The 24,792-nt window shown below is 50.3% G+C and overlaps 1 protein-coding gene across 1 annotated transcript in view; it reads left to right on the plus strand.

The window, feature by feature from the left end:
* The window catches only part of Arhgap23 (Rho GTPase activating protein 23), an 85,945-nt gene that overhangs the window by 42,130 nt on the left and 19,023 nt on the right, over positions 1 to 24,792 (plus strand). Inside the window, 9 exon segments of the mRNA XM_035447489.1 lie at positions 5,890 to 6,204; positions 7,284 to 7,345; positions 7,541 to 7,671; positions 9,252 to 9,373; positions 9,698 to 9,853; positions 13,974 to 14,052; positions 18,448 to 18,521; positions 18,756 to 18,845; positions 19,494 to 19,619. Coding sequence (XP_035303380.1) covers positions 5,890 to 6,204; positions 7,284 to 7,345; positions 7,541 to 7,671; positions 9,252 to 9,373; positions 9,698 to 9,853; positions 13,974 to 14,052; positions 18,448 to 18,521; positions 18,756 to 18,845; positions 19,494 to 19,619 — 1,155 coding nt within the window.

Raw genomic sequence — 24,792 nt, forward strand, 5'->3', positions numbered from 1 at the left:
TCAGACAAACTTGGCCTTGAGTCTTGATGGCATGACTTGTTGCTCAGAGGGCTCTGTCCCTAGTGCTGTGACTCAGTGTCTATAAGGGATGCTGACTAATGCTTTTCCTAACCTGCTGCTAGGCATTTAAAGACATGGTCTGAACAAAGGGTGTACTATACCAGGTGTGGTGAGACGGGTCTGTAGTCCAAGCTGTTTGGGAGGCTAAGACAGGAGGATGGAGAGTTCATGACTTGTCTAGGCTACAGAGTGAGTCAAGGCCAGCCTGGGCAACTTACTAAAATTCTGTCTCAAAATAAAATGTGGTCAGGCAGTGGTGGCTCATGCTTTTAATCCCAGTGCTTGGGAGACAAAAGCAGGTGATTTCTGAGTTTGAGGCTAGCCTAGTTTACAGAGTGAGTTCCAGGGCATCCAGGGCTACACAGAGAAACCCTGTCTCAAAACAAACAAACAAACAATAAATAAAATGTTACACAAAGTCTGGGAATGTAGATTTTTGGCAGACTGTTTGCCCTGCAGGCACAAGGGCCTGGTTTTAGGCCTTAGTCACAACACACACACGCACACGCACACGCACACGCACACACACACACACACACACTAGTGTTTCTTGTGGGCTCTCCTTACAGAACTCTTGCCTGACCTATGGAAGGGCCTGGCTCCATTCCTATCATTGCTGAAAGAGTTGTGGGGGGGGAGTGGGGCTGGGGTTACCAGGTTACCAGAGCTTGACACTTGGGGGCTTCTGTTTTTCTGCCTTAATGCCATTACAGGTCTCCCTCAGTTTCTAAGGGGATGGCCCGGAAGCCCCCCCCCTCCCCCCCCCCCCCCCCGTACCAGACATCCATGGACACTCAAGTCCCTTATATAAAGCAAATTAGTATGTGCATGCAGCTGATGCAATCCTCCCATGCTGTGTAAGTCATCTCTCCATGGCATTTGCTGCCTCATACTGTGTAATACCACGTAAATAGTTGTTACAGTGGGTTGTTTGTGGAATGCTGAGTGAAAAAGTCTGTATCCCTTAGTACAGATGCAGAGGTTTTTTTTTTTTTTTTTCCTGAGTTTTTTGATTCATGGTTGGTTAAATCCACTGTTATGGAACCTGTAGAAGAGGTGCCTCTAGGGTGGTACCTGGAAAGAATAAACTTTGAAATAATCAGACTTTGAATTCCTACACACAGCTGTGAGCATATGGCTTGAGGAGCCACTTTGACTTCCCTGAGCTGTAAGATGAGTCAAGAGGGCAGAAGTAGAGACTAGGGAGCTCTGGAGTTTACAGACACAAAGCCTCCAGCTCCTGAGGGTCTGTTAAGCTTCTAGGGACTTAGGTGATGGGGCCAGCTTACCTGGTGAGTCCTGCCCTCTTGGGGTTGATGACTACAAAGAAAGTGCTAACTGCTCCTCAGTGACAGGTGCATTCCCTGTCAGCATGGGGAGTTTAGAGGCTTAGCAGGATAGGGTTTAGGGGGCTGTGACATGAAGTATGTGGGTGTAGATGGGACGAAGCACCCTGGATGAGACCCCCTCATTGAGGGCTGGAGAGAGGCTCAGAGGAGGTGCCAGGAGCCACATTTCCTAGATTTCAGAACAGATAGCAGAAGGTGAAGTGGAGGCTTGGTACCCAGGGAACCTTTCTGTCCTGAGATGGGGTGGCTTGGGGAGATGTGTGCCACAGAAGGCTAGAGTGTCTGTGCTGGGAGGAGTCAGCACCATTGCTGTTCTTTATGTGATCAGGGGCTGTCTGTAAGAGATTCTAGGGAAAAGGTTGGCCGATGGCCCTGGGGCTGAGGAAGGTAGAGGGCAGGCTGAGGTTCCTGGCTTCCTGGCTTGGCTGGTGGGAGGGACTCTCCCTTGAGTTTCTGGCCACTTGAGGAGCAGACTTGGGAAGAGGAAGCTCTGTTGGAGCTCTGTGACCCTCCATGCACTCTAGCTGAGGTTCTGTGAATGGAAACATAGGTATGGCATACAGGGAGGACCACCAGGTGAGCACAGGTACCCGTGGCCTCAGGTCCAGGGAGAAGACAAGGACCATGAGTTTTTTGTTTTGTTTTGGTTTTATGAGACAGGGTTTCTCTGTGTAGCCCTAGCTGTCCTGAAACTTGCTCTGTAGATGAGGTTGACCTCGAATTCAAATCCATCTGTCTCTGCCTCTCCAGGGCTGGGATTAAAGACCAGTTCCACAGCATATTCTTGACAGGAAGTGGGAACTGGGGAGGTAAGGCTAGCAGGAAACTAAAAAGACCTAGGAAGATAGCAGCCACTCCAAGATGGGGTGGACTAGGAGGGGAAGGTGGCTTTGTGAGCTGTACAAGCAGAGCCCGGTGTGGAAATATCCTCTAAGCCCATGGTAGAGAAATGTCTTAACTGGCATTTCTCCCAGAGAGACTGGCCCCAGCTTTCAGTGACCCTGGCAGCCTAGCTTCAGTGTTTTCTGGGCAGGGAAAGACACTGGCTCCTTGATTCACTGACCATTTCTGAAGTACAGGGGCTTCTTTCCACTCTCTTGCTGGCCAAAGCCCAATGTCACTTGTTAACCTGGGGCCGTGCCCAGGAAGTAAAAGAAGGATCCTAGAGTCAGCTGCAGACCCGGGTTCTGTCTGGGGTCCTGTTTTGTCACCTCATGTCGTCTACGCTGGTGGTCCCAGCCTCTCTCTCCCACCCTCTGCCAGCTTTAGAGACCACCAGTGGCCAGAAAGAGGATGGGCACATGCATGTGGTATTCCTTATGCCAGGGTCACAGCTGAGGGACATGGCCATGGACCCTTGCCACTTAACTCTCAGTGTTTATTATCAGCGACATTGATGCCAGAGAGGGACTTATTCAGGGTTTAGACTTAGAGGGGCCCTTAGGGCCACCTCATGCTAACATGGTTATTCTCTTGGAACAAGAGTTTAATTTATTACATTAGTGGTAGGGCTGCTCCAGTTGGCACTGTCTTGGTCCAGCAGCTCTGTGATGGCATACCTTGGGATCTACCCTAAGGGAAGCTGGGCCTGGCTGCTCCGGCCCTGCTTTCTGGAGGGCTCTGGAGCCCCACCATCAGGACATAGAGCATACTCAATATTAGCTAATGAACATTTGACTTGCACCCAGCCCTGGGCTTAGAGCACCTGTCCAAGCAGCTTGCTTTGTACCCAGGAAACTCACAGCCTGGACCTGAGGTTATGGGGCTATCTGCAGGGCAATAAAATAGTCTGAGGCACCTTATCAAGCAGCTGATGCTGGTGACTTAGAGGAGTCTGATGAAGGAGGAAGCCACATAAAGAAGTGAGAGAAGCTGAACACTTGGGAATCCAAGGCACAAAGATTCAAGCACATCTGGGGCGTTGGTGGCTCACACCTTTAGTCCCAACACCTGGGAGGCAGAGGCAGGCGGATCTCTGAGTTCAAAACCAGTCTGGTCTTCAGAGCAAGTTCCAAGACAACCAGGCTACATAGAGTTCTAGGACAGTCAGGGCTAAGGGCTGGGGAATCTAGCTCAGTGTAGAAGGCTTACCTGACATGTACATACAGGTCCTGAGTTCAATCTCTAATGCAACAGAAAAGACAAAAGGGGGAGAGGGATGACTAGATGGTTCAGCAGCTGAGGGTGCTTGCTACCAAGCCTGGCGACCTGAGCTTGATTCCTGAGACCTATATGGTGGAGTAGGGAACTCGTTGCTGCAAGTTGTTCTTTGGCTTTTGATAGCTTGCCATGACACACCCACATTTCCCCACCCATATAAAATAAATGCATAAATAAATGAGAGAGAGAGGGGGAGAGATGAAGAGGGAGAGAGAGAGAGAGAGAGAGAGAGACAGACAGACAGACAGACAGACAGACAGACAGACAGACAGACAGAATACAGGCCATCGGAGAAGAACGGCTAGTGCACAGGCCCTGAGAACAGAAGGCTGTGCCCGTCACTGGTAGGCAAAGGCCTGGTGACTTGACAGATCGAGGAAGTGGAAGCAGGGAGATGAGTTTGGAGAGGGTCACAATGGGACCTCAGGATCTTCTGTTTGGTTCAAGGGGCTACACAGGTAAGCTCTTTCACTGTAGAAATGATGGTGGGGCTACCGCCTGGAGGACCAAGGTGAGAGGGGCTGGGAAGACCTGGTGCTGCTGCCCAGGTGAGAGGAGTCAATGAGGCAGGCAGGGTGGCAGCGTTCCAGGTTGGGACAGGTGGCACTCTGAAAGCAGGGGAGTTGATTCTGATGAGCTGGATGTCAAGGACAACTCCCAGGTTTCGGGCAACTGGGTGGATTGACTGAGCTGGGAAAGGTGACATGAGGGTGGAGAACAGGTTTGAGGGCAGAGACACATGCACTACAGTGAGGAAAGAGCATGGGACCTACCCTTGTGTCATGCAAATTGGGGAGGGGGGTTGTTGCTGAGCTGGCTATGAGCCATTCAAGATTGGGCTGGTACAGGCTGGCACTGTACAAGTTGGGAGTTGCCATGAGCAGTCGACTGTTGAAAGCCACAGGTGTGCATAGTGTCCCTGCAGGAGGTGTGCATAGTGTCCCTGCCTGAGGTGTGCAGGGTGAGGGTTGCTCAGCACAAAGCCCTGAGGCCTCATGCCAGGCAGGTCTCCTTCTTGTTCTTGGTTGTCTGTTGAGCCAGGACTGATGCTGTGGGGTGCTGTCTGCATAGCTGGATGGCCAGTGCTGTCCTGTGGGGTGCTGTCTGCATAAGTGGGTGGCCAGTGCTGTCCTGTGGGGTGCTGTCTGGATAAGTGGGTGGCCAGTGCCACCCTTGGCTGCCATCTGCTAAGCACCACCTCTCCCTCCCATCCACCGTGTCTCTAGACAAATGTCTCCAAGTGGCAGTACACCCTGGGTAAGAAAGAACTATAGGTTGGACTGGGGTCGTGGCTCAGTGGTCAAGAGCACATGTTCCTCTTGCAGAGGATCCAGGCTCAGTTCCCAGCACCCACACGACAGCTCACAGCCATCTGTAACTTCAGGTCCAGGGGATCTGACTTCTGCAGGCTCCAAACACATATATGGTGCACATAGATGTAGACAAAACACTCACACATAAAATAAAAATGGGGTAAAATAGAATGAACTATAGGTACAGAGCATGAGTGAAAAACTATGAAGGGGTCCAAGAGAGGGACAGAGAGATTGGAAGGACCCAGAACATGGGCCTTATATGCCAAAGAGGCATTGAAAGGGAAAGAAGCCAGGCATGGCGGCACATGCTTTTAATCCCAACACCAGGGAGGCAGAGGCGGGCGAATCTCTGTGAGTTCTAGGCCAGCCTGGTCCACATAGTGAGTTCCATGATAGCCAGGGCTACACAGACAAACCCTGTCTCAAGAAAAACAAAAGAAAACAACAAGAAAAAGGAGAGGCTACTGTGTCAAATGCTGCCATAGAATAGTGAGGCAAGGGCCAGAAGCAGCCACTGGCTTTGGGGACATGACGATCCCAGGTGACTCAGAATGGCTTTCAGGCAGGACACCCTTTGGGGAGTCTGAGGGAGGAGTCTTGAGGGAGGACAGCTCCTGACCATCCCTTTTTTTTTTTTTTTTTTTTTTGAGGGTGATGCACAGGGGACGGTGAGATTTTTTTATAAGGACTCAGTGCTGATTGGCGCCCCTGTTCCTTCTCCCAGCCTCTTCTAGGTCCCTGCCTGGCAATACTGGCATTTATAGTGGGAAGAGGTTGGCATCTTGGGCGTCTAAGTGGTACATAGAGAGGTCTGAGCAAGTGGACTGAGGGCCCAGCATTGGGCTGTTGGCTGGAGGCTGTCCAGGTGTTTGTGGGGTGGTGGGATGGGCTGGGGTCTGTTTCCGCTGTGGTCCACAGCCTGCTGCTTCTCAGTCTCGGGCAGACCCGTGGCAGGCCTGGCTCTCATCGCTGCCCTGTCTCTCCCACCCTGTGTCTCCCTGCAGAAAGCTGGCGGCGGCCTGCGCCAGTGGAAGCGTGTCTATGCTGTGCTGCGGGCACGCTCGCTCTCGTTGAGCAAGGAGCGGAGGGAGCCCGGGCCAGCGGCTGCGGGGGCTGCGGCGGCCGCAGGTGAGGACGAGGCGGCGCCCGTCTGCATCGGCTCCTGCCTGGTGGACATCTCCTACAGCGAGACCAAGAGGAGGCACGTGTTCCGGCTGACCACCGCTGACTTCTGTGAATATCTCTTTCAGGCTGAGGATCGGGATGACATGCTGGGCTGGATCAGAGCGATCCGGGAGAACAGCAGGGCCGAGGGCGAGGTGAGGCCCTGGGCTTGTGCCCAGCGGGCCACCAGGGCAAGGCAGGGGCAGGGCAAGGCAGGCCTCCTCTTAGCTGCTGTGACCTAGGGTGGCCACTCTGAGCCTCACTCCCTCCCCTAGAAAACAGAGCTATTGAGTCCACCTTGGGACTGCCTACCTGGGTTTGGGTGTGAGGACAGACACATACACAGTGATTTCAGGGCAGCTGGCATCCTCAGGGTCCACTGACCAGCAGACACAATAACAACTGCAGTAATGACAGTAATTACTGTTATTGTTGGGGCTGCCTTGGGCAAGCTGTGGCCCAGAGAGGTCAGCTCCTGGCAGCCATAGCCTTTGGCAGGACAGACAATCTCCATGGAGCCGGTTGCAGAATGACCTGTCCTGCCTAAGTGTACTAATTTGGGGGACAGTCACACTGACCTTAACCAGAGGCTTTAGCCTTTGGCAGCAGGTGGGCAGCATTAGGCTAAGTGATTTGGAGACAGCTTAAGAAATATGGCATCTCTCTTGGGAACTGCCAGTGTCTCCTTTTGGTTTGATATGCCCAGAGGTCATTGGACATACCTGTGCAGAGAAAGGTACAGTCTTGGGCTTGAAGGCTTGCATCCACCAAGGGTGGTGAACCTAGGCACCGCCCTAGTGGCACCTGGATAGCCCTCTTTCTGAAAATAAGCCCTTTCACTGATGGGGTCCTCCCCTTCTAGGGAGCCTGGATCCCCTGTTCTGAAGGCCTGGCCAAGTTTTCTCCTTAGTTGCTATAGTGGCCTCCTGTCTTGGTTGTGCCCTCCATACCTGACAGGCTTGAGGGGAGTGCTACACAGTTTTGCACCCAACCCAGAGGGCTGCTTTGTCTAGCTCCACTATGCTTATTGCCAAGGTGACTGAGGCTCAGAGATGTTAGGTGGCTTACCCAAAGTCACCCAGCTGCCAGGGAGTCTAGCCTGGCCTTTGTCCATCCAGGGTCTATGCTGTCCACCTGGTGGATAGAGGCAAGGCTGAGGCAGGGGCCAGGGAGGAGCTCTGGTGGAAGTGGTCTGTGGGCACTGATGTGGTTTCTCTCTCCTCCCCTGCTGCAGGACCCCGGCTGTGCCAACCAAGCTCTGATCAGCAAGAAGCTTAATGATTATCGAAAAGTGAGGTAAGGGCCTGTTCTCGGGGAGCAGCCTGTGGTGGGGAGGAAATCCTACAGGGTTGGGAGTTCCCAGCCAGGGATCTGGTCCTCAGACAGGCCTGGGGGAATCGTCTCTAGTTGGAGGGGATGGAGGCCAGTGAGAGTAGCATGCTGGATCATCCCAGATGAAGACACGTCCCCCCTTCCTTTTTACTTCCGCAGCCATAGCTCTGGGCCTAAAGCTGATTCCTCCCCTAAAGGCTCTCGGGGCCTGGGAGGCCTCAAGTCTGAATTCCTCAAGCAGACTGCAGTCCGAGGACTCAGGACTCAGGACCAACCTGCAGGAAGCAAGGGTAGGAGGGCTGGGTGCCCTTTGTGTGCTTGTGTTGGGCAGTGTGTGTTCAGGGTTATTTCCCATGTCTGCCCTACAAGGGTCTGGAGCCTCAAGGTTTCAGGGCTGGAAGCTTCTGATCCATCTCAATTAACTTCCACAACATTCTTGTTGGATGGTTCTCTGGTCTCTGTGTCCTTTGGGATTGAGAGGGTTCACTCTGCACTCTGAGGGCAGCATCCGTCTTTATACCCTGGGCTATTAGGAAGCACTTCCTGGGCTGGAGAGATGGCTCAGTGGCTAAGAGCACTTTCTGCTTCTGAGAGGGCCTGAGTTGGGTTCCCAGAGCTCACGACTACCTGTAGCTCCCGCTTCTAGGAGATCCAACACCTCTGTCAGCTATTGGCTCCTGAATTGGTGCACACCCCCCCTCCCACACACAGACATACACATACACACACAACCCCCACACACAGACATACACACACACAACCCCACACACAGACATACACATACACACATCCTACACACAAAGACATACACATACACACAACCCCCCCCACACAGACATACACACACACACAACCCCCACACACAGACATACACACACACACAACCCCACACACAGACATACACACACACACAACCCCCACACACAGACATACACATACACACAACCCCCACACACAGACATACACACACACACACCCCCACACACAGACATACACACACACAACCCACACACAGACATACACATACACACAACACACAAAGACATACACATACACACAACCCCCCCCACACAGACATACACACACACACAACCCCCACACACAGACATACACACACACACAACCCCACACACAGACATACACACACACACAACCCCCCACAGACATACACACACACACAACCCCCACACACAGACATACACATACACACACAACCCCCACACACAGACATACACATACACACACACACACACAAACCACACACACAGACATACACATATACACACAGACCACACATACACACATATTTTTTTGTTTGTTGAGACAGGTTTTCTCTGTGTAGCTTTGGAGACTGTCCTGGAACTCACTCTGTAGACCAGGCTGGCCTGGAACTCACAGAGATCCACCTGCCTCTGCCTCCCGGGTGCTGGGATTAAAGGCGTGCACCACCACTGCCTAGCTTCATATATATATATATATATTAACACCAGCCCTGGTGATATAATTTAGTGATTTTTTTTTCCTCTGGTTTTTTGAAACAGGGTTTCTCTGTGTAGCAATCTTAGCTGTCTTGGAATTCACTTTGTGTATCAGCCTGGCCTCAAACTCACAGAGGGTTAAACTTTTAAAAGGAAGTGTTTCCTTTGCCAAAATGTGCCACACACTACCACTTGATGGGCTGGTCCCTGAGGTCACCAACAACCTTTACAGAGCTGTGCTCTCCTTCTTGGGGGCTCAATACCTCATCGTTTAATCCTTCTCTCACTGGATGAAGTTCCTATGTCCTAGTGTGTGGATGTGGCATTGAGGGCATGGAACCCTCTGGGCTCCTCCAGCTGATCCTAGTTCTCTTTGCCACTGTTCATCCCAGAAGACAGTGCTGCAGCTCCCAAAACCCCCTGGGGTATCAACATTATCAAGAAGAACAAGAAGGCTGCCCCAAGGGCATTTGGGATCCGGTTGGAGGATTGCCAGCCTGCCACTGAGAACCAGGTGGGTCCCTGCAGTGCTTGAAACAGGCAGTACACAGAAGGGCCGAGTCAGGGGACCACGGCTGTAGGAGTATGGCATCAGCCCATTCCTCACACACAAAGAGGGGATGGGATCCCAGAGTCCTGCAGAGGGCTTTACAGAACTGAGACCAACCCTGGCTTGTACCTTCTCAGTCAGTGGAGTGCTCACATGAGTTCTGACCCTCAGGAGGAAGGCAGGAGGGCTTCATCTCCTTGGGTGTCCTTACGGTGCCTCTGGCCTTTGTGTTCCCCTGCATAACTTCCAGTCATGTTCCTAACCCCTCTCCGCTGTCTGTGCCCCCAGCGTGTCCCCCTGATCGTGGCTGCCTGTTGTCGTATTGTGGAGGCAAGGGGACTAGAATCCACTGGCATATACCGGGTACCTGGCAACAATGCAGTCGTGTCTAGCCTGCAGGAGCAGCTCAACCGTGGGCCCAGTGATATCAACCTGCAGGATGAGGTAGGTGTGACAGGGCTGCTGGTAGGGTTCCCGTGGACTCTCAGGTGGAACTCACTATGCGCTACTTTATACCCATCCCTGGGCCAGAGTGTCGAGGTGGTAGGAGAAAGCCTGCCTGGTCAGCCAGCCCTAGTGGGCATCTCCCCAAGGTTGGCCCAAAAAGAGATGCAACCCTGGGCAGATGGGTACCAAGACAGATGCAGGTGTTTTGTTTTGTAGAGAGGGTCTTCTGTGTAGCCCAGTCTGATGTTTCTGCCTCTGTCGTCCAAGTGCTAGGATTATAGATAAATGCCTCCAGCAGGGCAGCCGTCCTCCTGGCTGGATGACAGTTTTACACGAGTGCTTAGGGCGGCCTAGTTCATTCATTTAAAGTCAAATATGGGCAGAGGGAGGCTGCACACTTGCTGGGAATTAAATTTCTAAGAAAGCCAGCTAGTGAGCATTTTAGGCCTCCTGCTGTCAACCCCCCCCCACACACACACACATCTGCAGTCCTTTAGCACCAGGCTGGACAAAAATGGGATGCTGCCTGGAGTCCATGGGCCACTGAGGCACACAGAGCCCCGGCCTGGGGAATGGGTTGTGCCATGTTCTTGGGGTGGCTAGCCACCAAGGCTGTGGCCTGGAAAGGGAGGCTGAAGCTGAGAGAAACTTGTAGATGTGGTGACATCACACCAAAGAGCTTGTAGCATGGCCGGAAGTTCTCAAGTCCTTCCTAGAGTTTGAGGGTTCCCAGAGGAGCTCTGAGGGGCCACACAGAGGTCAAGACCTCCTTTCTTTACTAGGACAGGGGCCACCCTGCTTTGCTTTGAATGTTACCTTAGACTTTTTCACATCTATTTATTTATTTGTTGAGGGGCTCACATGTATTATATATGTCATGGCACATGTGTAGAGGTCAGAAGTCAACTTGTGGGAGTTGGTTCCCTCCTTCCCCCATGTGGGTCCTGGGGATTGATTGGACTCAGGTCATCAGGCTTGACAGCCAATGTCTTTGCCTGTTGAGCCATCTCTCACTAAGCCTGCCTTGGATTTCTATGTAAGATTTTTATTTGACCAAATGGGTTCTAATGCAAAGGGCTTTGGGCAGAAGCCATGAATCTGGCTAGTGAAGCACCATAGACCCTGTGACAGAGGATTTGTGTCTTTGGGAGATGGGCAGAGAAGACAAATAGATATGACATCAAGGACAAAGAAAAGAGTGATCTGCCATCAAGTGCTTGTATATAAGAGGAGGGGTGACTGACTGCTAAGGGCTGGAGCAGGGGCAGCCTCCAGAGTTCCTGAGGGTGTAGGAGAGCAAGTGGTAGCCCTAGTAGGGAATGACAGCATTGCTCAAAACTCATGGAAGGGTTTGAGGGCTGAACAAGAAGTGGGCACGCCATCTGCGTTTGGGGGTGAGGATGGTAAGGCCCAGGTTGTATGATGGGTTCCTGGAGTCTTCAGCCTTGAGCCAGTGGACAGTAGGGGACTTTGGGTGGATGTTACACTGGGAAAGCACAGCCAAGAGAATGAGAATGATGCCGAGGGCTAGTGACAGCTGTGAGTGGACAGCGAGAGTCTAGCTAGGGAAGAAACTCCTGAGGTGTGTGGGGGTCACTGAGGGTCAGGATGCTACAGCAGGCCCTGGGTAAGTAGAGGCAGAGAGAGAGGGAGGAAAGAGGCAGAAAGATCAGAATGGAGAGCTGGTGGCTGCATGAGGAAGAGAGCGGCTTGACGAGAGGCTGAAGCGGGGAGAGGGTGGGGAGATAAGAGTCAGATTGTAGCCCCATTGGATTTGGGGTGATAGTACATCACCTATATAGGTTGATGGTATCCTCAGGGGTCATGTGACAGCCTGGGACCAAGGGTCTGCTGTCTGGGAAAAGGCAGACTGACACCAGCTTGGAAGGACAGAAGGACAGGGCTCTTTGGAGGCTGGGGTGGGGACAGACACTGTCATAGAGACCAGAGGCAGAGCTGAGAGATCTTAGGTTTGGCAGCTGGGATGAGTGGTGCTCAGGCCTCAGGGCTGGGAGGAGGTGAGGATTGGAGAGAGGCTTGTAGGAGCTACTCCAGACCAGGTCAGCCTGCAGTGAAGCCCAGCAGCTCACCTCAGCCAGGGAGAAGAGGGGCCAGAGCTGGAGGGATGGCTGGCCTGACCCAGGGTCAAGCAGGCATGCCCAGTGTGCTGGCTGTGTAGTTTGGTAGCAGGCTCACTCGCACGGGTTGCTTTGGGAGATGTGTGGGAAGTCAGTGCTCTGTGTGGAGCCCGTGGAGAGGGTGATGTTGGGGACTATCAGGCACTAAGCTGGGGCTCTTTGTGATGAGTGCATAGGATTGTGCTTTCTGTTGCTCATGTTCCCTTGCTTTCTAGGCAGTTGTGAGTGGTTCCCAGCAGGGTAGTTAAGTCTAGCTCCTAGCTACAGCATGTAGGGTGTTGGTGCCCCCTGGTGGACAGAATGATCTGGTGGTTCCTTCTCTGCTTTATTAGAGCAGTTTCTTATTACAATACCAATCCCAGTGCCCCTCCCTCCCCTCCTCCTGCTCCTCCAACCTCCCCCCCCATTCCACTCCTCATAGAGGATAAGGCCTCTTGATGGAAGTCTGTTCCATCACTGTGTTGAGGCAGGACCAACACCCTCCCCACTGTGTCTATGCTGAGCAAGGTATCTCTCCGTAGGAAATGGACTCCAAAAAGCCAGATCATGCACTAGGGATAGGTCTTGGTCCTGCTGCCAGTGGCCCTGTGCACACCTGCTCAAACCATCCACTGTCACCTGAATTCATAGGGCCTGTTTTGGACCTATGCAGGTTCCCCAGCTGTCAGTCCGGAGTCAGTGAGCTCCCACTATCTCGGGTCAGCTGTTTCTGTGGGTTTCTCTACCTTAGCTCATAATTTGCCATTTGGGGCAAATTATGTTTTGATGCTCGTGCTCGAGCGTGTGTGTGTGTGTGTGTGTGTGTGTGTGTGTGTGTGTGTGTGTGTATGTATGTGTGCATTGTACTGGAGGACATTTAGCACCATCCCTGGTCCCTAGCCTCTATCCATCCATGTGTGCAGTGCTCTTTCTATCCAGTTGTGAGAACCAAAATGGCCCGACTGGAGAAAAATCTAAACAGGTGGAAGTGCTTGCCACCACGACAGCCTGATGCTGAGTTTGAACTCACCCAGAACCCAAGCGGAAGGAGAGAACTGATTCCCAAACTGTGTTCTCAGACCTTCACATGTGCACACACCCAAACATGCTAGTAATAAGCAACATCTTTCTTTTTCTGAGACAGTGTTTCCCTGTGTAGCCCTGGCTGTCCTGAACTCACTCTGCAGACCAGGCTGGCCTCAGAGCAGGCTGGCCTCGAACTCGCATAGTTCTGCCTACCTCTGCCTCCCGAGTTCTGAGATTAAAGATGTGGGTTTGATTGAAAGACCTGCTTCATTAAATAAGGCGGAAGAGCGATAGATCAGGCCTCCACATATAGGAACATGTACACTCCCAAACACATGCATACATGCATACACACACATATGAAAATGGAGAAAGACCCAGATACTGCCAAACACTCCTGGGGCACAAAATCAACCCTCACTTAGAGCCATTTGGACCCCTGCTCCTCACAGAGCACAGGCTCATGGGAGATAGTGATAAACAAGGAAACAAGCACCTGGAAGTAAGTTGGAGGTGGTGCAGATGACCTACTGGGCGGCAGCATCTGTGGGTGCTTGGGCTTTGGGATGGAGGCAGGGTGAGGGCCAGTCCTGTGAAGGGTGAGGTGGAGAGTTCCACTAGGGCTAGCAGTGAGGCTTGTGCTGTGGACACCTAGGCTGTGATGAAGAGGGTGGTCTGAGGGTCAGGCCTGACCCTGGCACTTGTGTATACACTGAAGATGTTCAGGGCATGCTTATGTGGGGGTAGCTCCCCTCACGTCTGTCCCCCACATTCGGGTCCTTTTGCTTTCTGTGGTAGGCAGGATTGAGCCCACTGGGCTAGCGGGAGTCAAGGTTGTGTTCTGGACAGGCATGAAGGCCTGGGCAGGTGGGTGGCCTGGCTGCTCCTAGAACTGGGCGTGGGGACATGGGCACCTGGGCACCTGGGCACCTGGGTGAGCATACTTGTGTCCTGACTGCTCTGCTCCTCTTTAGCGCTGGCAGGACCTCAATGTGATCAGCAGCCTGCTCAAGGCTTTCTTCCGAAAGCTGCCGGAGCCCCTCTTCACTGATGGTGAGTAGTGGGTGAGAGAGGGACACACCATCCAGCCTTTTCCCACTCCCTGCCATACACATATTCTCTTCCTCTCCCTTCCTCTCCCTCTCACTCTTAGTTGTTGGCTTTAATTTTGAGTTCTATTTTATACGTATTTATTTTTATTATATTTAAAAAAACACCAAAGAAATTTGTGCATGTAAAACATGGAGCTTCTGCCGCTGTGTGTCAATCCTGTTACTCTGTCCTCCCTCCTTGAGGTCATGGCCACCCTCTGAGCATTCACGATAGCCTAGCCCTACTCCCTATAATGGTTCCCCAAATAGGGACTGTTATCATATTCCCTCGTGGGCCAAGACATGGGGGTCACCCAGCCTATAAGTGGCACAGCCAGTATTCCACCACAGGCTTCTGGCTGCAAGCCCATCTCTAGTCCATGTACTCGGGTGCATGAGTATGTACAGCCGTGCATGCCTTTAATCCCAGCATTCAGGAGGCTGGGGCAAGAGGATGATGCTTTTGAGGCTAACCTCGGCTACATAGACAGTTATAAATAGAAGCCTGTCTCAAATAAAACCACAATCTAGTCATGGTAGCACACACCTTGTCCCAACACTCAGAAGGCAAAGGCAGACAGATCTCTGAGTTGGAGGCCAGTTTGATCTATATAGTTCTAGGACAGCCTGGAATATGTAGAGAGACCCCGTTTCAAAGCTCAAACCAAAACAAAAATCATGAGTAGACAGACAAACCGATTCTGCCATGCTGTTGTGTTTCTTTCCTGACCCTTCTGCTGTGAGACACCCAGACCAACATGGGGTGGAGTGCGTGAGTTTAGAGGCCTGCTGGTGAGTGTTCACAACTAATTCTACAGGAGAAAAAGTCCTAGTTTGTAGCATTTCCCAATTTCCATGGTGTAAATATTCTCACTGTGATTTATTTCAAGCCACAGGCATGGTGTCCCCAACACAGACTAGGATCAAGACATGCATTTGTATCTGCAGAGCCAGTGTGAACAGGCTGTGGCCTCACTGTTGAGCCAGTTCTCAGGGCTGGAGAGATGGCTCAGAACTGAAGAGTACTTGTTGCTCTTCTAGAAGGCCCCAGTTTAATTCCCAACATCTACATAGTGGCTCAAAACCATCTGCAGCTCCACTTCTGGGGGATCCAATTCCCTCCTCTGGTGCACAGACACTCACTAACCACTCCACATCTAAGCATCCACCTACAGAACACATCCAGTCCTGTAAGGACAGATTCAGAGAAGCCACAGAGGGTTTGAGGGTGATCCAAATACCCACCAGCAGAGAAGCAATCAGAAAAAGCATAGGCTACAGATTCACTTTTATTTTATGTGTATGGGAGTTTGCCTGCGTGTATGTCTGTGCCTGGTGCCTGAGGAGATTAGAATAGGGCTCCAGAGCCCCTGGAACTGGAGTTGCAGTGTGAGTGCTGGGGATTGAACTTGGGTCCTCTGTAGGAGCAGCAAGTGCTTTTAACTGCTGAGCCATCTCTTCACCCCTTGTTATTTCATTTGAGACAACAATACGTTACTCAGGCTTGAATTTCTGATTGTCCCCTACCTCTGCCTCCTGAGTATGTGGAATTGCAGGCAGGTAGCTATCATTGCAAATGCAGGTTTGTCAGTTCTCGAAAATACTCAGTAGCTTAATATTAATTATAATTGTTTGGCCAGTGGCTCAGGCATATTACTGACTAACCCTCACAATTAAATCAACCCATTTTTATTATTTTATATTTTACTCTGAGGCTGGTGACTTGTTAGTTCACATCTTGCTTCTCCGGCAGCTACATGGCATCTCCCTGACTCTACCTGCTTTCACTCGAATCTTTGTTTAAATTTCCTGCCTGGCTCTATCCTGCTTAGCCATTGGCCAAATCAGCTTTATTTATCAACCAATAAAAGCAACACATGTTCGCAACATGCAGAATGACATCCCTCATCAAAGCACCACACCTTGTTTGTTTATTTTTTCCTTTTTCGAAGTCTGGGCGTGGAACACAAGGCCTTGCACTCTGCCGCTGGGTCACAGCGCCAGCTTGGTTGTTAGTGTCTGAAGCTTTGTTGATCAGTAGGAGGGCATGGGGTCTCATTATGGTCTCATTGTATTGCCCCCATTTCTAGGGAGGTCAGCCTCTTTTCGATAGTTTATTGGTTGTTTCCATTTTCTCTGTAATTGTTTCTTCATACCCTGCTCCTGTACTTCTATTGGGCCATCTTTTTCCTCTTGATTTGCGTACCATTTTTTGTATATGGTATGCAGTAACCTTTGTTGATTTTTCAGCTATTTTCTGTAGCCTCCTCTCCCTGCCTTTTTACTTTTTTTCTTAGACAAGGTCTTGCTATGTACCCCAGGATAACTTCATACTTGAAGCAATCCTCCTGCCTCAGCCTTCTGGATGCTGGGATTTCGGGTTATACCATCACAGCCAGCTGCCATTTCTCTTAGACTTTTTAGTTTAAAAACCAAAAACAGTGTTTAAAATCTTACAAAATTCTTATTATTTCTTCTTTTGTTTTTTGTTTTTGTTTGTTTGTTTTTTTGAGACATGGTTTCTCAGTGTAGCCCTGGCTGTCCTAGAACTCACTCTGTAGACCAGGCTGGCCTTGAACTCTGCCTGCCTCTGCCCCATGAGTGCTGGAATCAAAGGCGTGCACCTCCACCACTGGGAGAAAACAATATTTTTAAGTGCCTAAACACTCATTCTTTGTTTAATGGGTTGAATATCTCATGTTTAGGCCTTGTGATTTTCCCCCATTTTGAGACAGGTTCTTACTAACTTAGGCTGGCCTCAGATTTAGAGAAATCTTCCTGCCTCAGCCTCCTGGGTGCTGAGATTATAGGCATGAGCCAGCATGCCCAGCTTGCCTTTGATCTTTTAAAAATTATTAGTACATTTATTTAATTACTATGGGGAAGGAGTACACAGACATGCCAAGTCACACATGTCAAGGTCAAAGGACAGCTTGCAGGATTCAATTTTCTCCTTCTACCATGTGGAACCCAAGAGTTGAACTCAGGTCTTTAGACTTGGCAGCAAGCACCTTACCTACCGAGCTACCTCACAGGCCCTCACCTTTGATATTTTGATTTACATATTGGCCTCTGTCGTACAGTTGTGTGAGGTAGAAACGAACACTCTCCCTAGTCCCGGGCATGTGGGCATGCCTGCATCCTTCCTGTTGCCTTGTCCTGCAGTGGAATCTCAGTCCTCAATGCCCCATGTGTACATCTTCAAAAGCCAGTGGTTGACATCTGGTGTCCTCCAGAGACATGGTCTCTCACTGAGTCTGGGGTTTGCCAGTTGGCTAGACTGAATAGCCAGTGAACTCCAGGGATCCTCCTATCCCCTCTCCCAGTACAGGAGTGACAAGGCAGGCTGCTGCAGTAAGCTGCTTCTTCTTCTTCTTCTTCTTCTTCTTCTTCTTCTTCTTCTTCTTCTTCTTCTTCTTCTTCTTCTTCTTCTTCTTCTTCTTCTTCTTCTTCTTCTTCTTCTTCGGGGTGGATGACAGGTTCTTTCTGTGTAGCCCTGGCCTTCTTGGAACTTGCTGTGTAGATGAAGCTGAGGCTGAGGCTGGTCTCAAATTCACAGAGGCCCGCTTGCCTCTGCCTCCCTAGTGCTGAGATTAAAGACATGTGCCACCACCACCCAGCTTTTTTTTTTTTTTTAAGATTTATATTTTATGAATATGGGTGCTTTGTCTGTATACATGCCTACACACAGAAGAGGGCATCAGATCCCATTATAGACAGTTGTGAGCTGCTGTGTGGTTGCTGGGAATTGAACTCAGAACCTCTGGAAGGACAGCCAGTGCTCTTAACCTCTGAACCATGTCTCCACCCCCATCACAGTAAGCTTTTTATATGGTGCTGTGGATCAAAAATCCTGGTCCTCATGCTGGTACAGCAAGCACTTCCCCCACTGAGCCATGTCCCCCTTGGCAGTCCTTGTACATGGCTCATCTGGGTGAACTGTGTTTTCTGCTTTGATGGTATTGGGGATGGTACTGAGGGCCTGGCCATGCTAAATTCCTATTTGCTGAAGGTTCTATCCAAGTTAACCTGATGGAGGCTGCAGCCCCAAGGATCATGGGGGAAAGGGCTTAATTACCTTCAGTATTAAAGTTCCTGGGGCATCTTTGGGAGCTGGGGACTGCTGAGGCAGGTGAGGTGCTTGAAGGCCCGCCTCCTTTTTTCTTACCTACTGAGCTTTGAGATCTTGACCTGAAGACAGGGGTGGAGACCTTTGCAAGGATCAAGGAAAAGCGCTAGTCTTCCAGCATGGCAACTCGGGAAGCAGCAGTGCCCTCCCCTCCTGGCTGGGACTCTCAGCTCCCGAGAGTGGAGAAGTGGCTGCCTCCCACCTCTGAGGATCTCTCCTGTGTTCTAGACAAATACAATGACTTCATCGAGGCCAATCGGATAGAAGACTCCAGGGAGAGGATGAAGACCCTGCGGAAGTTGGTGAGGACAGAAGCCCTGTCAGGCAGGAGGGGCAGCCTGGTGCCATCCCCCAGAGACTTCAGACAAGTCCTTTTCTACTGATAGCCTCAGTTTCCCCATCTGCACCAGGGAAAGGGGTTGGAAGGTGGATTCCAGATCCCTGTGGTGGGGCAGTGGGAATCTCTTTGGAGCATGGTAGAGGCTGGATTGGAGATCGCTATAGCCTGATCCCTTTTCCCTCCTCCTGTGCCCTAGATCCGGGATCTCCCAGGACACTACTATGAAACGCTTAAATTCCTCGTGGGCCATCTCAAGACCATTGCTGATCATTCCGAGAAAAACAAGGTGTGTGTAGCTCCCTGGTGGAGTCTGGGACGCACTGGCTGCACAGAGTTCGTGCTCCCTCAGCATGATGTGAGCCCTCCCTCTTCCTCAGGCTATTCTGTTCCTACCACACTGGGCCAGGGCCCCAGCCTGAAGCTGGGCCAGCACCATTCCCGCATAGAGCCAGTGGCTGAGTTGCTGAGGGCTCTGTAGGGGCCAAGAGCCACACTCTCCCATGCAGGGTGGCATCTGTCCTCTGATCCAGCTCTAGTCCCTCCGCTTTACACCTTCTCATCCAGTTCTTTCTGTCTTTTGGTTCTGCAGTGGAGAAAAAGAGAGGAATGGCGGGATTCTAGACTACCCTAGAATCTCTAACCTGTCTCTCACCAGAATCTCCACTGCTATCACTAACTCTAGGGCTACCCTGGATGGTGTGTGAGGTGGGCACTGATCATGGCTGCCAGGCCTAGAAATGAGAGAGGCTAAGCATCTGGCTTGTACTTTACTTAGCAAACCTCTCTGGGCCCATGTGGGATGTTCATCCCCTAATCTCAGGTTATATCAGGGTTGGGAATGGTGCTCTCAGTTGACCTGGAGTGAAGGAAGAGTGACGGGTACTGGAGGTCATGCTCAAAGCAATGATCCTCGGACTTTCCCTCACCAACGCAGATGGAGCCCCGGAATCTGGCTCTGGTGTTCGGGCCAACGTTGGTAAGGACATCTGAAGACAACATGACAGACATGGTGACCCACATGCCAGACCGCTACAAAATCGTGGAGACACTGATTCAGCATGTAAGTGCCCATTGTGTGTTTACATCCTGAAAGCCCAAGACCAGGCTCTGCTCCTCCCAGCATGGGGGCCCCAAGATGCTTGCAACAGCACCTGCAGCCCAAGAGGATAGGGGGACACATAGCCTTCAGCAATGACAGGTGGCCATTATGGCAAATCAGCAATGCTTCCAAGTCCTTAGCAGAGGAACAAAACTGAAAGACGAGTCAGGGAGGAGCAGGGGTAGTACCGGGGGCTGGAGACTGGCTGCAGAGGGTCCTCAGTAAGTTGTTCCAGTAGAGGTGGCCGGCAGAACTGGGCATACATGTGTGTGATTTGGGTGTCAGGAGGTCTGGGCTCCAACACCCACAGGCCCTTGTGTCAGGGGGCACAGATGGTATGGGGCATGGAGCAGGGACCAAGGCCACACCCTCCACGGTGCTCTAATGCCTCCCTTCTGACTCCCAGAGGGTCCAAGGAGCCCCTGTATTCTGCCAGATCAGTGGTCTCAACCTTCCTAATGTCACTGTTCTTTAGTAGAGCTCCTCATGTTGTGGTAACCCCAACCATAAAATTGTTTCTGTTGCTACTTCATAACTTCAATTTTGCTACGATTATGAATCATAATGTAAATATGTGTGTTTTCTGATGGTCTTAGGTGACCCCTGTGTAAGGGTCGTGACCCATTGGTTGAGAACTTCTCTGGTAGGTTCTTGGTTTTGTCTAGGAAGGATGAAATCATAGTGGCCAGCAGAGGACGATAGAAACCGTTATCCTCTGAAGCCCACCCAAAAGGCAGTTTGGGGGCTCAGGGATGATTTAATGAGTCAAAAGATTCTCTTCTTACCGACCTGTGACAGCCACAGAGTGTGGACCCAGAGTCCTCTTCTGTAGAAGAAGTAGAGTTAGCCATTGGTCCAGAAAGGGAACCCTGTTACCCCTCACTTTACAGATGAAATCAGGGCTCAGAGAGGTGATGACTTGCAGAAGGTCACACACCAAAAAATAGCATCTCTAGATTTCAAACAAGTCTGTGTTCCCAAACCTGTGCTCCACTCCCTATCACCTCACACCTTCTGGCCAGGGCTGATTGCCCAGAGGCGCTTCCGGCCTGGGAATGAGGCAGCCGTAAGCTTGGACCCTGCTGACTCTGTTGCCTGTTTAATGGGACTGGTCCCCAGATACTAAAACTGCTGGCTGGCCTGAAAGGGTTTTGTTCTCGAGCACTGGGGTCCCCAGAGGCTCCCACAAGGGGGGCTTCTGGCTGTGTGGTTTCTGGAGAAGTTGCTGGAACCCTGAGATCAACACCAGAGTTGGAACAGCAAACAGCCTTTAGAGAGAAAGCAGGCCCTCAGCAAGTCAGTTTTCTCATAGGCAGTGTCTGTGCCTCAGTGTGTGTGTGTGCGTGTGTGCACGTGTGCATGTGCGTGTATGTGCACACCTGTCTGTCTCAGTGACTAGCCTAAGGTATGCATGGTGAACGTTCTGTTTGCTAAGCGAATGAGTCAGCCATGAGTGACTCGCTGAATGAAGTGAGGCAGCTGGGCTTTTCCACCCAGAGATTCACTCCTGACAAAAAATTGCGCTGTGACCTTCCCTTCTCAGCCTCCCAGGCCTGGGGATATCTTTAACACTGAGTAGGCTCCATCCTGTGCAGCCCCCTTAGGCCACCCACCTAAGAGTCCAAGAGGACTCTACAGGAGCAGCAGGGCCCAGATAGGGGTAGGCTGTAGAGCTGTCAGCCCTGGCCAGACAGTGACCATGGGAATTAGTGGTAACATTAACTCCTCCTGGGATTTCACTCAAAATGCTTCCAACAGGGGTTCCTGTCACAAAGGGAAGGCTAGGGCAGCCAGCAGGAGGGGATCCCCAGGCATCCAGATCAGATTTCATGAGGTAAAGGGTGGGAAGAGAAGTGTGAACAAGACTGCTGTGGAGCAGAGGAGCACAGACCCAGGTGCATGGTGGAAGTCACCCACAGCCCTGTTGTGTCCCCCGGGTCAGCTGGCATTCAGAGCCCATGGTGGAAGACTTAGTCATTTATTCAGCACATGGGACCCTGACACTTTTATCTTTTTCCTGTGTTAGGGATGGCGCCCAGGGCCTTGGGTGTGCTAGGCCAGTGTTCTCAAACTGAGCCACAGTCCTGATTGATCCCTCCTGTGTGTTGGGGCATATTTGACACCACTACTGGTCCCTAACCTTCAATGCCACACAATAGGAAATAGGCCTGTGCTGGACAGGAGGAGCAAATTCAAGGCCAGCCTGGACTTCATAGAGTTTGAGAGCAGCCTTAGTGATAGGGCGAGGCCTATTTGCAACTCCCAATTGCATTGGCAGTTCCCCGCCCCCCCCCCCCCCCCGTTCTACATTTTGTAGCTATTTGTAGTGACACATTACATGTTATACGTTCCTTAGGCTGTTAGGGAAAATTCAATACAGCGAAAGGACTAGACTTGGGACACTGTATGCTTGAACAATTACTTAAGCAAATTAAATGGTCTTTAGTCAAGTATTTTTGTTTTTCTTTATGTGAATTTTGGTCTCTTTCTAGAAATATATATAAATATATATTACATACGTATTTATTTTTATATATATATTGTGTGTGTTTATTTTGAGGTAGGATCTCACTATATAATCCTAGCCTAGAAGTCAGATCAAGCTGACTCAAACTTACAGAGATCTGCCTGCCTCTGCCTCTGCCTCTGCCTCTGCCTCTGCCTCTGCCTCTGCCTCTGCCTGCCTCTGCCTCTGCCTCTGCCTCTGCCTCTGCCTCTGCCTCTGCCTCTGCCTCTGCTCTGCCTCTGCCTCTGCCTCTGCCTCCTCTGCCTCTGCCTCTGCCTCTGCCTCTGCCTCTGCAGTGCTGGGATTAAAGGCGTGTGTGTGCTACTCTAATTGTCTATATTTTGTATGTATAGTTATTCCCCACTTTCCTTCTGTAATTCTCTTTAAAATTTTAAGGTAGTATAAAAAGTAATGGGTTTCATAATGGCATTTTCATATGTATGTGTTATCGCTCAGCCTGCTTCCCCACTGCCCCCCATCCTCCTTACACCCCTTCTATTTGTTGTTAGCAGTGGGGGGGCACACACTCCATGTGTGTGTGGACATCACAGGACAGCTCTGGAGTTGGTTCTCTTCTACTTTGTGCAGGTCCTGGGGATTGAACTCACCAGGCTTGCACAGTATCTTTCCCCACTTAGTCATCTCACGAGCCCCACCCCATCCTGCTGGTCTCCTTCCTCTGTCCTGTTGTCTCTCTTTTCTGCTCTCATGCCCCAAGTGCTCCATTACTCTCTCCCTTTTCCTAGCTCCCCATCCCTTAAGATCTCTTTCTTCCCAAACATGGTCCCTTTCTATTTTCATGGTGTGTGCGTGTGTGTGTGTGTGTGTGTGTGTGTGTGTGTGTGTGTGTGTGTGTGTATTCACGCACATGTGTGAGCGCATGCATGTGTGCACATGGGGAGGCAGAGGCAGGCAGATTTCTGAGTTCAAGCCACCCTGGTCTACAGAGTGAGTTCCAGGACAGCCAGAGTTGTTACACAGAGAAACCCTGTTTCAAAAAACAAAAACAAAGCAACAAGCATAAAGAAGATCTATGGTTCTATCCATCTTCTGGTAGATGTCAAGATGCTGGTTTTCCTTATGACTAAATATAATTCCATTATGTGTGTATTACATTTTTGTTATACATTCATCTTTTAGTGGACATCCGAGCTGGTTCCTTTCTTAGCTATCATGAAAAAATGCATTGGTAAACATGGCTATACAAGTATTTTTGAGTGTTTTTGAGGAACCTCCACACTGACTTCTGTAGTAACTGCGCCAATTTATATCCCCACCAGCAGTGAGTAAGCGTTCCTCCTCCCCCACATCCTGGATAGCACTGTTGCTCTGTTTCCTCTCAGCCTCCTCCTCTCCTCCCCTTCTCTCCTCCGTCTCCTTCTTTCTCCTCCTCCTCCTTCTTTCTTCTTCTTTCTTTTTTTGAGACTGGCCTTGACTTCCTAATCCTCCGGCCTCTACTTCTCGAATGCTGGGATTATAGGTATGCACATTGCCCGTCTTGGCTCCTCTCCTTCTGTTGCATTGGTCTGTTTTGTTACTAGGGCTCTGTAGTATAGTTTGAGATCAGGCATTGTGATGTATCCAACATTACTCTTTGTTATTTAGGATTGCTTTGGCTATTTGGAGTCTTTCGTACTTGCATATGAATTTTATATTTACTGTTTTCTTTCTAGTTCTTTGAAGAATAGCATTGGAATTTGGATGGTGATTGTATTGCATTTATACACAGCTTTTGGTAATCCATGCGTTTTTGTGGTATTAATTCGGCCAGCTTATCAGCACAAGAGGACTTTTGATATCTCCTAGTATATCCAGGACCTTTCTGCAGGTTTTTGCCATTTTTATTGTAGAGATCTTTCACCTGCTTGGTTGGGTTTATTCCTAGAGTTTTAAAGATGATTAATTAAATAATTTGTGTGTGTGTGTGTGCACATAGGCACATATGTGCCACAGTTGTGTGCCACAGCATATGTGTATAGAAGTCAGAGCACAACTTGAAGGAATCTGTTCTCTTTTTCCACCATGTGGGACTGGGGGTTGGACCCAGGTTGTTTGGCTTGGCAACCATCACCTATGCCCACTGAGCCATCTCACTGGCTCCAATTGCTAGGGTATTTTCCTCCAGATTTTTTTCGTTTATTTATCTATCCATTCATTCACTGTTTCTTGTGTGTGTTGGGGCAGGAGATGGCATGTATGTCACTGCATTCGTGTACAGGTTAGAAGAATGCTTGCAGAGGTTGGCCTTCTCCTGCCACCAAGTGGGTCCCCGGGATTGTACTCGGGCTGCAGCCTTGGTGGCTTACCTTCTGAACCTTCTCACTGGCCTTCCTAGGGTTGTTGATTTTTTTTTTTTTTGATGTTTTGGTTTTCTTTTTGTTTTGTTTGTTTGCTGTTGTGAATGGATTTTTTTTTTTCATGGTTTCTTCTCAGCAAGGTGATTCCTGATATATAGAATGGCTATTGATTCTTGTCTGTTGATTTTGTTATTTGCTAGAAGTGTTCATTGGATCCAAGAGTTTTCTGGTGGGATCTTTTGGGACTTTTATATTGTCTGTAAATAGGAATTCTTTTTGATGTCTTCATCATGTTTGTACCCCTTCATTTCTTTCTCTTACTGCTTTAGTG

The sequence above is a fragment of the Cricetulus griseus genome, chromosome 7 (genome assembly GCF_003668045.3).
Source record: "Cricetulus griseus strain 17A/GY chromosome 7, alternate assembly CriGri-PICRH-1.0, whole genome shotgun sequence".
Classification (NCBI taxonomy): Eukaryota; Metazoa; Chordata; class Mammalia; order Rodentia; family Cricetidae; genus Cricetulus; species Cricetulus griseus.